Genomic DNA, 15,612 nt, shown 5'->3' on the forward strand with positions numbered 1-15,612 from the left:
ACTTTTACAAAATGTGAAGATACATGGTCAGCCCTGCTATATGACTACATGTAGCTCTGACCATGAATACATATCTGACTTTACGATATAATAACTACAACTGTTCAATAACCTGTCCCATTTCCTAATACAGAAAAACCATAACATGTAAATAAAACTATTGATCCATCCTATGTTCCATAACCACATAGACATTGTAGACACTGAAACAATTTCATATGTTTTACATGCTTTACAGCTATCTTTTTCTTACATCTGCTTACCATGTAAATAAAAAAAACACATGTTGGAACATATTTCAGAATTAAAGCTACACCTCCCTTTTTCATTTTCTTTGTTTATTGACAAACCGCAAAAAAAAAGTTGAAAACATCTGCAGCTGAGGGTCATTGGAAGCCATCCAATCTCACAAGTTGAAACTAATACTTCTTCTTCTCGAAGAGAAACAAGGTTTACTCACAAGGAGCAAGCTAAACATTTTTCTATCATGGCTCTACTGGTGTTAGCCCACACACTGGTGTATCCTATAAATCAAACACACTATCTACCAAACAACTGCTCCCAGCCCTCACCAATAACCCCAGACAAGGAAAAGTGAGTCGAGGCAAAATGACCTTGGGATAGGTCATGACCTGAGCTGACCCGACACTGCCTGACCTGTCTGGCCATACCAGGACTGGCCAACAGGGTATCATTATAAATAGTCTGGAGAGTAGACAATACTGCCAGGCCAACATCGGAAGGCATGTAGCTGATGGCATGGATAGGCCGTGAGGTCATGCCCACTGGGTTCAGCTGTAAGCATAATGCTACCACTAAGCTGTATGGACTGTACATGTAGGCCAGTGGTGCATGGGGGTCCCTATCAATTATTCACTGTCCAGCTGTCTCTCTAGGGTGAATATTGTCCTCGCTCTGATGAACACAGCTTGATATACCATCTACTGAATGAGGTCAAGTATATAATGAGTCAGGCAGGGCAAGTATTCCTGCCTGCAGCATGTGCTGGAAAGCGGTCAGGGAATAAAGAAGCGAATAAAGAAGCGTGGCTGGGCAGGTGTGGGGAGGCAGTGTCCGGGACGGAGTATCACGCCCCGAAACAAAAGCTGGTCACTGTGGTCTACCCTGTGCTGCTACATCTTTGTCTATTGAGGACTAGGGTTACCTAGCCCTAGGGAGATGCTGAGGTTTATAGCAGTTTTTTCGCACTTACAGGCGTCCTCCGTTTCTTTGTTGGGCAATGATATTATTGACACTATTGTAGCAAGGGCTGTTCCCAGATCAAAATGTCACAAAGCCTCACTTACAAACATGGTGGTGTTTATACTGGGTCAAGTCAACATCGCATCCCAACTAATCTATTACATGGTGGAAAACAAAGGTCCCAGGGTCCTAATGTCAGATTAAACTGGGCTACTTTTGACTCTACCCCTTCCCCTGCAAACCATTTAGCATGAAACAAATAAAGAAGTTGTTATCCATATATTTGTCTTGTATCATTTAGCATTTGTGTGAGTTGCTTTTCCTGAATTTGTTTAGAATATTTGTGCAAATGTACATTGATCACTTACTTCAAAAAAGAAGTACCATCCCAACTTGTTTTTAAAAAAATGATTTTTTCATTGCCCTTTAGGCTCCGGTAACTTATTCCAGACACTTCTACAGGGTCTTTACATTCACAACATTAAAACAAGATATTTTGACCCATTTGTCACAAATATCCCCCCAATTTTCATTTATCTATTCCAGTCAAGGTAAACATTATAATGACAGAGATTCCACAAGAATGGCAGATATCACTACCTGCCTTGATAAACCATAGTTGACCTTCCCTAGTGAACAAGCATATTTAGAAATCAATGCCTGTGGCCTTAGTAGTTTCTACACACGTCTCATCGAAGTAGATTCTCCCTTTAAAAGATAACTTTCAATTAATAAATGCAGAGATATTTTCTCGTTCATACTGCTATTTCATCTGTGAGATCTGACAGATTATACATATTCACATGAATGTACTCAGTGGTCCTCAACTTTTATGAGCAGCATATATTTCCATAATTCAGAAAACATAATAGTGCCTGAAAATAGATCATTTTCTTAATCTGATGACACATGTATTGTGTAAGGACAGCTCCCACCATGACTACAGAGTGCATACATAATACATGAGGTTGACATCCACAGGCTCATGCAGTGGCTACATGCATGATGTGAAGACGTTAAAGTAGAACTGCCAACATAGACAAGAAAAACTTTCTTACTGACTTACTTCTTGTATTTAGAGAATTCAGATTGATAACTCCTGGTATTCTCAGAAGGTGTTTTAGATGTAAATTATTAATTAACTGTAAAGCGACTGTAATGCGATTTCTGCCAGAATTCTAGTACAGTGAGTACAGATTGAACAGACCTACACAGCAGGTAAATATTAAGCATCAATGCCAGAAGACAGTCTTAATCATCTGCTCAAACTGATTTCACTGGGCACATAAGAACAGAGTGGTGAAAGCCACATGAATGAATCCCTGAAAACCAGCTTGAATTACTCCCTGAACACCAGCTGATCACGAGGGTCCTTCCACCAGCAGCCCTTGCCATCCACACACAACACTAAAATACATGTGCTTGTATGTTGCCCCATGATGCACTTCGGCACAAGTCATTCTAAACAAAATCTTCATTTCATGTAGATGAGGGTACGTAATTCTGTTAATTTGTCATCCTACATCAATTACAGAAACACAAACAAGCTTCATTCTTTTTTTAAACTTCACAAGCTTACAAACAGATGATTGTTCCTTTCGAAAGTCCAACAAAACAAATCCCCAAAACATCTTTCCTTAAAATACCCATCAAATTGACAAAACTTAACCTAGAAACAATGAAGACCACATAACCCTATAAAAGTTTCGAAACATACCTCACAATAACAACCCATTAACACAATCTTGATTAAATGTCAGAAAAGGCTGCTGTTACATCTAAACTATCATGACACTGTGCCTTGAAGTGTACTGTTGAATAGCCTATCTTCCTGCGTGACAACACCATATCGGAGGCCAACCACTATACACCACATGATAAATAGTTTTACAGCAGCCGTTTTTTCAACATGCCATTCTACCCTACACCAAGAGTGCCTGCTATATCCACAGAGAGATATCACACACTGCATGCATATATCACGTACACACCACCTGTAACATGGAATAACAGTTACAGGCTGTATCCCACGTCCATTGACCCATGATGTTTCCCTAAGCACTCATTTCACAAATTTCATCGGCAAATGTTAAACACAAACATTATCGCAAAATCTCACCTTCCACGATCTCAAAGCCTCATCAGCAGGGTTCACAAACAATCATGCTCAGTTGCGAGGGAGGAATACTACATACGAACACTAACTGTAATGTGCCCTAATAACCTTCTCGGTCACAGCCACAACATAAAAACCGGAATCTTGCTTTTGTTGTCAGCATGTAGCAGGCACGTAATAACAATGCATGATTGCTCTTGCATGGGCTGAGATTAAAACATCCATTTTGCAGTGTATGGCTGTTCAGCCTTACTGGGGCTGCTTTCAGAATCAGTTGAAAGCTACTGAGGCTGGTTGGACAGATTGAAATGCTTGTACCAAAAAACGGACTTAGCTAGTCACTTGCTGATTGGTTGAGCATGTTACAGCATAGAACATGTTATCATTTTGAAGAATAATCACTTATCTCAAAAGAGTGCCTAAAAAACCAACATGTTAGATCTGTTGAAAGAATCACTTGAGATCACAAGAATTCACTTCAAGCATACCGCGTATTTCATAAGAACTAATTTATCAGTACTGAATTAAACATGAGAACACACTGCATCTGTGATGGAAATGCTGTAACCAAACACAACATGTTTAAATTTTCATGTCATTTGAAACCCAGTCTTGTAGATCCCATTGACATGTTACTGTTTAAAGAACATGTTTGACAGTCGCAGCAATCCTTCATTCATACGCCATGTGATTAATCATATCATTTACATCCATGTCTTCCCCAACTGCAACAATCAATGTCTGCACATCCTGTTAAATTGACAAACTAGAAAAAGGACGACATTTATCGAAGTTATAAGCTGAAATTTGGCATGAGCGTTTTCAAGCCCCAACCGACTGAAAAACAACTCGGCATCAGAAAAAAAAAACCCAGTCATGTCATTTGTTGTAGCTCCTTTTATGCACTTAAACCATCAGCAGGAACGGCAAAGCATCTAAACCATCAGCGGGCCCAAACATAATTCCTTTTGGGAATAGTTACATTCCTTAATTCATCACTGGATGCAAATGGTTTGCAACAACTCATCAGTCATCCAAAATACTTGGTGGGACTTGACAGTCCAAGACACTATTTCCATCATCAATTGAAATTATCTAAATACACATTTTATGTTCAATATCGCGCTTCTCCTTAGTCTATTACAGTAAGATGCCACATTAGCCTTTGGGTAAGCTGTTGTATGGTCTATACTTGGAGAAATTGCCACTTATGACAAAATGTGCACATCCACTGCTTCTGTGTGATCACTCTCAAACACAAATTGTGTAATTTGCTATGAGTTATCATTGTCGTATTGTTATGTGAGAGCAGGGAAAGACATGCTGAGGTCTCCAAGACAACCTGAATTTAGAATCCGACTTAGATAAAACAACACCTTGAAAAAGGAAGGAAAGCCTGAAGCAATGTAGGGTCTCATTTAGACTAACGCTTAGTCCCTGAATATATATAATTTTGATAGTAACAAACAAATCCATTTAATTTGAAAAGGAGCCCCAGTGAGTTGGGAGATTCCTGAACCTGAGGAAATCTAGACTTGCTTCATTTAGGGAGTCTGCATTGCAGGCAGGGCTAGGCAATAGGGAAATAATGTGGTTCAGGGACTGTGCGACAGGCTAGGTCTCATTCAACCACAACCTGAGTGCAATGATTGTAATTCTATTTTGAAGATTAGGAGTTACAAGCACATCGCTCATGGAACTAGCCCTCGTTGTTATATATGCATGAAGACTTCTTGACTTCAATCAGCCAACGTTTATTGTCCTACAAAAACCTGGATTGGTACGGAGAACCAGACTCATACAAACCAACATTTTCAAGCAGACCATTAGGACTGACTGACTGACTGATTTTGGTTTTACGCCGCTTTTAGCAATATTCCAGCAACATCACAGCGGGGGACACCAGAAATGGGCTTCACACATTGTACCCACCGGGAATCGAACCCGGGTCTTCGGCGTGACGAGCCAATGCTTTAACCACTAGGCTACCCCACCGCCCCCGGACCATTAGGAAGTAACACAGCAGGATGTTAGGAATATCAATACAAAGTCAAACACTGTACAAAACTGACATTGTCATACCCAAGTAATATCAAGTTTATACTACATCTTCTTGTCTCGATATTATCATTACTGGTCATATATTGTCTTTGAGAGGCATTTCATACGTTGTAAAGATGAAGGAAAACCAAGTTCTATGGATAGTCAACTTATAACAACTTGCTTGATAACGGTGTTAGTACCTACACCGAATAATCGCACTCATTGCAGTGAAGAAGTTGACTATCCATAGACCTTTGATCATACATTTCTAACTGTCAGAATGTGTAATGTGTCTAATTTGTGCTGTGTACATGGGCCAAGTGGGTGGATATGGACAATAAAATTTATCTCATATCATTTTTTATCTTTATGAAGCTTTAAAAGTTGACATAAAGATATATGTAATATGTGCACACTTGTCCTCAACAACACTTAATGACTATAAACTATTACAAAACTCCCCTTAGATACCACATTCAACAGCAATTTCATGGTCTTAACCTGTCACACAAATTTCCATTTCCAACGAAGATTTTTTCAATTAAATGTTTGACTGCAGCTTGCTATGTGGAGATGCCAATCAGGTTTTTATCAGTAGCGGAACAGAGTAACAAGTTTGCCTGGCAAGTTAGCCCAGTCACAGCTGTGGGACTTGATGAGTGTTCCGCAAAGGAACATCACTCCTTGGGATTAAAAAAATGTTTAATCTTCCCTTCCACAGATGTGCTAAGAAGCTGAAGAAACCATGTGTCAAGTCGACAAAGATCTTTCATTAAATTAAACGAAGTTTCACACCTTCCACTTTCTTCACTTGTAATAAAACACACTTTTCATCTTTGCTGACCTACAAAGCTCATCAGAGAGTAAAGTCGATCACAAATAAAGTATTAAAAACTGTCCCAAACTATAAAATTTCACTCCAAGCGTGGGTAAAGTCTCTAGCTGCAAACAACATACAGTAAGGGTCTTTCAACATTGTGTATGATATTGATAGTTGTATGGAAACAGTACAAAATCAATAGAGCCCATGGCACTTTGCTGCATATGCTGTTAAGACCAGTTCCAGGTTCCAGTCAGCATGGAGCCATGACACATTATGAATGACTGGTCAATATGTGTGTTCTGAAAGTCCTACTTTCTCGTTGGAATTCGCTTGACAGCACGATACAAAAAGAAACCATTTTCTCTGCTTTACTGGAGATTAAAAACCCATTTTTCCCCGCTTTTAGCGATCGTTTCATATTACATGCAAAATTAGCTAAGAGATTTTATGCCACATTGATCATGATATTTAGAGGAAAATACAGTTTAAACGATTTCGTATATTACATGAAAAATTCGCAGAAGAGATTTCCTGGACGCTGATCACAATATTTAGACAAAAGACACAGGAAAACTGTGATCTGTACTTCTATTGATGCCAGGACGGCCAATCAGAAAATTATAAAGGCATAAACATTCACCAGCCTGTCAATAACAATCAGAACAGGAAGAGATATTATCATGATTGTATCAATGCTGCTTAAAACTTAATCCTATCAACATAAATAAAATGAAAAATTCTCTGAAAACAAGAAACACTTATAATGTTAAAAAAGCTAATATCGACTTCAAATTTGTTATATTCAGTATCATCAGTCATAGGTTTGTATGTGACAATACAATCATAACTTGAGCACACATTTACCATACATGTCACAGTCTTACACAGTCATAAAACAAAACTTCAAAACACAGAATTCAAATTAAAAATATTAAACAACCAATAAACTACAGTCTTGAATCACTGACATTTACAGGTAAGATGATAGTTACCTGAACATGTGTGAGACAAATCCCTCATGATGAGATAACACAATCTACCTTGTCAATGGGCCACTGTCACTAACTGTCCTCACAGAACCATTTTACCCACACATGCCCTGGCTGTTCGACCTCCTTCCTACATTCACCGCGTAACCGAGATATTCCGATTGTTCATGGATCACCACTGTATCACTGGTCACATGACATGTCCAAGCTGTTCAACATGTCGGTGTCCCTGTGCTTTCTGCTTGAGTCAATAAACCTGTAGTCAATGTATTCTCCCTCGCATGACAACGCAACATGCAGCATTATTGATAGTTTTTAACGCTGCCTTTCAGTTCAACGCCTTCATTGCTGCTGAGAATTTCAACAAATGCTGGGACTGAATTAATCTTTAGGATAGACGTTCAATTTGTTGTTCATTTTTAATTAAAGAGGATATGATTTTCCGTTTACTGTCATTCATTTCAGCGTAAATGCCTGGTTGCTGACACGGTCAAAGCAGGATATTGATATATATTCTACATCCAATACAGATTAGCATATTGTGAATTGAAATTGTTCAATAAGGATATATACTGCCAGTGGGCAACGCATGTTCGTGTCAACAAGGTAACAAAGACGGACAGCAGGCACAATATCTGCTGACCTGCTATGGTAATGTGAGAACTAAACACAATACGTCACACACTGACGTTTCATATTCAGCTTGTTCAATATGGAAGTACATTTCATTATGTCAATATCTCACCTGGCTATTGATAAACAAGGCGGTGAAAGTAGGTCATCATGTATGAAGAATGATCAGGTCAGCCTGGCGTGACATGCCTCCTGCCTTCATCTACCCACACAACCAGTTATGTGGAAATGAAAGACAGCTCCATGAGTACATGTCACTGGGGCCGTCACTGAGGCACGTTTCATAAGATCAGTCCTTTTTTAGATAAAGGTCGTTAAATTAAATATGTATTTGCGATATTCTTTACATTCATGAAAATACTTCTTTGACTGGCATTCTAGAAGTTGAGGAGATGAAGAATGAGGACAATTTTTTTTATGGATATACAAATTCTTTAATCTGTATAGGCGACATTTCGACATAGATTCAATAGGTTCTACTTGCTTGCCGACATTAGAATCTATGTTGAAACGTCGCGTATACAGAATAAGAAGTTGTATATCCATAAAAATTGTCCTCATTCATATACATGAAAAATTTTTTTTATTACAATATTAACTTTTGTAAACAACACGCTTACGACCAACTTACGGACATTACAAACTGTGTATTTGGTCTACTACTTGCAGTATATTTGGTCAAAAAGCTTTTAACAAACTATGGTCACAACAAACAAAATTAGCGGTCCCTCCGAGTTCAATATCACTGTTGTGTACTTTATCAACTATTGGAAATTAATCTTACATCAGAAGACAACTATGAATTTTTTTTAAATATTACAAAAAATTCAATTTCATGCCTTCTTTAATATCTGGAATTAAAAGGAAAATATACTCATACAATTAAATAAAATTTCAGTGAAATTGATAGTAATGTCCTACCATTTGAGCCCTCTATTCCACATATTCCTGAGAGAACATACACGCTACACACCTCTGAAGGGCTTGAGTGATGTGTCAACAATAACCTGGCGATCCTCCTCCTCCTCCTCCCCGTCACGTGTACACACTCTACATGACCATCACAACAGCGTAATACCCCGTATATGCGTCACAAAAGCTTAAAAGAATCAAACCACACAAAACCATCTCTCTGTGTGCAACAAAAACCTCTTGTTCACATGTCCTCAGTCAGCTTGCTCATTATCAATCATTAGTTTTCACACGGACGATCGATATTCCATTTTGTAAACAATACCCTTTTCCAAAACTACCGAGCCCATTATGCATTATTTGAAATCGATGTGAGTTAGATGTTAGTCGCGTGGTGCGGTACCTAAAAGGCTGAATGATATGCTAGAATGGACAATAAGGCCACAACAGTTGATACTCATTTTCAAGCTCTGCCATACCTCCTATTGTCATTACAACTCCAAATGTGCTACAGATATCATTTATTTTCTGTAACAGGACAAATGGTTTCCCTACAGGATGACAAATCCAGGTCAACACCAAATCCACTCATCTGTAGAATATTATTCAGAAGCAGGTCACACGTACATAATAACACTTTCATAAGGAATCTCCTCTCAATTAATCATTCATGTGTTTTATGTCATTAGTTCTGAGAGAGACTCGGTTGGTTTCAGCTAGATTCTGTCATGATACAGCAGTAACTGAACTATGCTAAACAGCACTAAGCATTCACAAAGTACGTGTATCCATGGATCCATGGATGTGCTTGATGTGGAAACAACCCTAATGACACCTTTATCGCTACGATTCAGTTTGTTTGTCATATTAGTTTTTCTTAGTGCATACTTCGGGGAAAAAATTCAATATTATTTGATATGAAATTGTGATTCAGAGTGTATATACATTTTATTTTCCAACCTCAATGTGTGCCATGACATGCATAATTAATAGTGTTCAATACACTCTTCTACATGACTGCTTACCAACATCTGTTCCAGTAACAAAGGGCGATGGACTTTTTAATGAGTTCACACTGTATTGAGTACATACCTAATGCATTTCCCCAGGTCACCTACCAGATCAGGTGATAACAAATGAGAGCATGGACTGAGCTCACAAACATATGTGTTTGCTTTGGTCCATTTGTCATGGATCCTATGATCTATCCACTTCCAACCTATCTGTTCATTCACCTGTGTCCATCATCTGTCCATACTTACATCGCTTGATTTGGGTCAATTTATTTTTCCATTTACCCATCTTGCAGCCTACCCTTTCCCTCCATCCTTCAGTAATCAGACCTTTGGTTCATCTGGAATTATGATCTTTCGATCGTCCACGTCATGAGTAGTTTCTTTTCATTCTGTGTTCATTGATTACATCTGCGTCAATGTGTCAATACTTCTGTGTTCTTTCACCCTGCTATGACCGCCTCCGTGGTGTAGTGGTTAGAGCGTCCGCCCAAAGAGCGGAAGGTCGCGGGTTCGATCCCTGACCGCGTCATACAAAAAGACCTTAAAATATGGTACTTGTTCGTCCCTGCATGGCGCTTGGCATTAATAGGTACAACAAGGACTGGTCGGCTCAGAGTCAGTATAATGTGTCTGAGTGGGGTATTCATGCTTCACTGTGGCATGGTATCTCAGTGGGCTAGCACTATAAAACCAGCTTAAGTCTGGGCTAGTACAAGCAGCCGCACATACACATACACACGCATGCACGTCGTCATATGAGCGAAATATGCTCAAGCACAACGTTAAACCCAATTTCACCTCACCTCACCTTCACCCTGCTATCCATTTTCTACTGGTTATTTTGTAAGTTTCCAAGTGTACTGAATGTTTCATTAGGGCTCCTTTGCCTTTAGGCAGGAGACCTATTGTAATCGTTAATGTTTTTATTATTATTATTATTTATTATTCCGCCGGATTTTGTACCAGAGCTACAGAGAGCACCGCTGGACAGATTCGCTTGAAAAAATTCACCCAGATGCCCACCGAGGTGTAGATATTCCCCATTAAAATCTCAAGGTTGTAGGCCCAATACCAAAGGGCAGATAATTCAAAATTAATTCAAAATTTCAAATGCAAATGCAAATATCTCCAAAACTAATGCTCCAATGTTTGCCAAAGTTCTTGAGCAGATGCGCAATCAAAATGCCTCACAATATCGCCTGGACGGCTCAAGTAAGCTAAAATGCACCGTTTGGGACGCTATGTTGGATTGAAGTTTTGTTGATGTTTTTAAGCAAAATGCTGACTACTTTCCTCCCAAAATGTGCTGCACTGAAACTACAAGAGCTACGGCTTTCAAACGTTGTATACTTTGTGTCTATGCATGTTCCTACACAGTTACATCCAATGTGCCTGTGTTTATATGATGAAGCCATATTGACTTAACTTTTGGCGCAAAAGTTGTCTTCAAAACTTTCACGGGCTACTTGGCTATTTTGTGCCAAACGAAACTCACCACATACAACACTTTAAACGCTTGTTCTGAAGTGGCCTTTGGTTGTTGAACATTTTCTGTTCTTGGTCCTATGCCAAAAGTCACGTGATGCGGCGGCCATATTGGATTGAAGATGTTTATCGAAATTTGCAGATTTTGTTCGGTAGGCATTTTTCGCAAGCCATAACTCTGAATGTATGAACTGCAGAACGCTGTAAATGTGCAGATATACAATATATACCTCAAATATTAATGCCCATAAGCTATGTTGCGATATCTTGATTAGTTACGGATATCTAGATGTTTGCTTCTGTTGTTTATTTTGTACTAAAATGTATTTTCAAAAATCGCAAGCGCCATAACTATTTCAACTATGCAGCTAGAATCTGCCAGCACGTAGTAACTAAGTGTGTTAAACATTTTTGTTCTTGGGTGCATGTCAAAATGTGTATTGCTTGGCTGCCATATTGGATTTCGGCGTCAGATTCTGATGATACTACATTCTAAACAGCATAGCTGCTCAAGTTCTGCACAGAAGGCCGTAAAACTTGGCGGTATGCATCAACAGAAGATGCTTAACATTTCGTGGTTCTTACATGCATATCAAAAGTTTGATCGTTTTGTCGGCCATATGGCATTGAAAATTGCACAAATGCAGGGAAAGGGAAAAACCGCTTGAGACGTGCCCCAAATGAAAGAAAAAGAGTACCAAACAAACTCACCCACAACTCCAGGCTGAACACGCTAAATATGACGCAAACAGACTTTCAGCTACGTACCAGTCATCATAAATAATGCTTACATTCAAAAACCCCAAGTTTGGGCAGATTTAACGAAATAGGGACTTCTTTATATCACCGACGGCCCAGGGATACATTGCGAATGTGTCATAAGTTTCATCGACATTTACGGCACGAGCACGGCAGATTACCCGTGCAAAGCATGCGACAGTCTGAAGGAAGAGCGCAAGGACGATATCTCCTATAGAGAGACTACCACTGCAAAGCGTGGTCCACGCAGATATGGGAGATGATGTCGATTTCAGTTGACAATGACGAGCTAGCGCTTACACAAAATTAAACTACACTGCGGTGGAGGTCTTTAGGCAGTTTTTAAAGATTGTCAGTGATTGAACGTTCCGGGTCAGGGTAAAAGTTCTAGCTGTGGTCTAAGGGGCGTAACTCTGGTCTAGCTGAAGTAAGCGCTAGTAAAATCGGCTCCTGAAGTATTTCTCATTACTGACAATGATACGATCCATATCAGCTATAACCTTTACTGCTTTCGACATCAGGTACCAAATGTTTAGAAATGATCCAAGCCAAGGAGCCGTCAATTGTTGCTCGCAACTTTAATTCATACATGTTATTATTGGGAGTGAACAATGCCTTGTCAGGTTTTTAGTTATATTGTGAGATTTATGTTCGTTGATGAATAAAACCCTAACTTATGCATATCTTAAACAAGGAACAACGTGGTGAAATCCACAAGTAGCCCAATCAGACTGAATGTAGGGGATTCAAACCATTTCCAGGTCCTAGGACAAATAAATATAACAAAACCGAAAAAGCATGATTTCCAGCTCCATCTGCGAAGAATCCTGGTTTTCACATCCAAGCAATATTACCTTTCTGGTGACTGAAAACATGGATCAACAATTGTATGAATAATGACCATGATAATATTGAACCTCCTTGTCCTGTACATCATCCTTCTGACCATCATCCTTCTGTACATCATCCTGTACATCATCCTTCTGACCATCATCCTTCTGTACATCATCCTCCTTCTGTACATCATCCTTCTGTACATCATCCTTGTCCTGTACATCATCATTCTGACCATCATCCTTCTGTACATCATCCTTGTCCTGTACATCATCATTCTGACCATCATCCTTGTCCTGTACATCATCCTTCTGACCATCATCCTTGTCCTGTACATCATCCTTGTCCTGTACATCATCATTCTGACCATCATCCTTGTCCTGTACATCATCCTGTACATCATCGTTCTGACCATCATCCTTGTCCTGTACATCATCCTTGTCCTGTACATCATCCTTCTGACCATCATCCTTCTGTACATCATCCTTGTCCTGTACATCATCCTGTACATCATCCTTGTCCTGTACATCATCCTTCTGACCATCATCCTTCCGTACATCATCCTTCTGACCATCATCCTTCTGACCATCATCCTTCTGACCATCATCCTTTCGTACGTCATCCTTTCGTACGTCATCCTTCCGTACATCATCCTTCCGTACATCATCCTTCTGACCATCATCCTTCTGTACATCATCCTTGTCCTGTACATCATCCTGTACATCATCCTTGTCCTGTACATCATCCTTGTCCTGTACATCATCCTTCTGACCATCATCCTTCTGTACATCATCCTTGTCCTGTACATCATCCTTCTGACCATCATCCTTCTGTACATCATCCTTGTCCTGTACATCATCCTTCTGTACATCATCCTTGTCCTGTACATCATCCTTCTGTACATCATCCTTGTCCTGTACATCATCCTGTAGCATCATCCTGTACATCATCCTTGTCCTGTACATCCTCCTTCTGACCATCCTCCTTCTGTACATCATCCTTCTGTACATTATTCTTGTCCTGTACATTATTCTTGTCCTGTACATCATCCTGTACATCATCCTTGTCCTGTACATCATCCTTCTGTACATCCTCCTTCTGTACATCCTCCTTCTGTACATCCTCCTTGTCCTGTACATCATCCTGTACATCATCCTTGTCCTGTACATCATCCTTGTCCTGTACATCATCCTTCTGACCATCACCCTTCCGTACGACATCATCCTTCTACATCATCCTTCCGTACATCATCCTTCTGTACATCATCCTTGTCCTGTACATCATCCTTCCATACATCATCCTTCCGTACATCATCCTTCTGTACATCATCCTCCTCCTGTACATCATCCTTGTCCTGTACATCATCCTTCCATACATCATCCATCCGTACATCCTCCTTGTCCTGTACATCCTCCTTGTCCTGTACATCATCCTTCTGTACATCATCCTTCTGACCATCACATCAACCATGTCATTCCTTAGATGTTTTTTTTTTTCTTTTTTATAGGTGAAAATCCACATTAACCCATTATTAAGCAAAATGACTTTGTCCTGTTATATCTGATCCTTCAGCCATGATTTCATTTGCCTGGCTCCTTGTCTCTTCAGATTGTCTGTGGTGTCAGTCTGTTCAGTCCCCTGGCCACATGGCTGTGGATGTGTGGGCGTGTCTCTCGTGTCCACCTTGTGTACCTACCATGCCTGCAGTCAATATTATTTGGCACAAAAACCTATACATACTGCACATCAACATTCATGTCCATGTGAGTAGCTAAACTGTCTACCAAAGTCTCATGGTGCCAAACTTACCAAGTATATTTGTTTGTTTCATCACGCAATCCACAGTATTCAAGATGTATGAACGTGGCCTCTAAACAATTATGTCTCGACTAGACAATCCAGTGACTGACCACGAACATCAATCTATGCAATCGGTATTCAAATTGACTAAGTCTGTAAGGATGACCACCAGATGCTGCAAGTTGCCTCATGGGTTGCTGAAGATCAATTCAAACCAGAATCTTCAAGGGTTACGAAAATAGGGAAAATCAAGCCAAGTACATTGTACATACCATATGCAACATACTGAAATATTATGACATTTTTACATTAACCTCATGAGCCCAATCCCATTTTTGTTACCAAACATCCACACCAACATATATCTCTAAATTACAAAATTTGGTATAGGCATCAAGCAACCAAAATCACAAATCAGTGGAATAAAATATTCCAATGTGAAATATTTCAAGCGCTGACACCAATCACGAGTATATCGGTCAGGCTGGTGATGAGTGGTCAGGTGATTAGTATTCTGTTAATCACTGACCTTATTTCTGTGCGAGGCGGGCAACTGACCTGATTCCACAGACAGATCAGTTCAAAGACAGCATCCCGGAGGGAGACAAATCAATAGCACAAATTGATATACAAACTGACCACTGGCGCATGTAGCGGTTGCCACAGCAACGGGCCAGGTTGGACGTCTGACCCAACTCAGTGCACAGACTGACCAATGTTGGTCACTGTCCGCATCATGCGACTATCAGCATTTTGATGCAAATCGTTTTTCAAGAACTAGGTCAACCTCATCTGTTATCAATGTTTTCATAAACAAGATACATCTTTCTTTAATCAATCACTAATAACTTAAGGTTTAATCAATAACTGTGAACAAAATGCCACATTATGGGGATCATAATCACTTGATGTGGTAGTGCTTGTATCATTTCCATCATCTAATTTAATTTTGAAATATGTCCTAGATTTCATGACATGTGCTGTACTAACACCAGTAAA

General features: G+C 39.6%; 2 protein-coding genes across 4 annotated transcripts in view; both read right to left on the bottom strand.

The window, feature by feature from the left end:
* LOC124286274 (zinc finger protein 227-like) overlaps nucleotides 1-15,612 on the bottom strand; it is a 64,054-nt gene that overhangs the window by 19,152 nt on the left and 29,290 nt on the right. The window contains exon 1 of one of the 3 annotated variants that reach the window (XM_046722630.1): nucleotides 7,178-7,464. The exons of 1 other annotated variant lie outside the window; for it this stretch is intronic. In XM_046722630.1, coding sequence (XP_046578586.1) covers nucleotides 7,178-7,205 — 28 coding nt within the window. In that variant the 5' untranslated portion in view covers nucleotides 7,206-7,464. Of the gene's footprint in view, nucleotides 1-3,322; nucleotides 3,403-7,177; nucleotides 7,465-15,612 lie in introns of those variants that run through there. One more of the 3 variants, XM_046722632.1, reaches the window with a different exon arrangement.
* On the bottom strand, nucleotides 12,858-14,897 carry LOC124286252 (coiled-coil domain-containing protein 1-like). The gene is made up of 4 exons (XM_046722597.1): nucleotides 14,886-14,897; nucleotides 14,060-14,263; nucleotides 13,777-14,019; nucleotides 12,858-13,739 (listed from the first exon to the last, which is right to left on the bottom strand). Exons 1-4 carry the CDS (start codon nucleotides 14,895-14,897, stop codon nucleotides 12,858-12,860), a joined length of 1,341 nt encoding a protein of 446 aa, XP_046578553.1.

This window comes from Haliotis rubra, unplaced genomic scaffold (assembly GCF_003918875.1).
Source record: "Haliotis rubra isolate DU_JTF1 unplaced genomic scaffold, ASM391887v1 Scf38, whole genome shotgun sequence".
NCBI lineage: Eukaryota > Metazoa > Mollusca > Gastropoda > Lepetellida > Haliotidae > Haliotis > Haliotis rubra.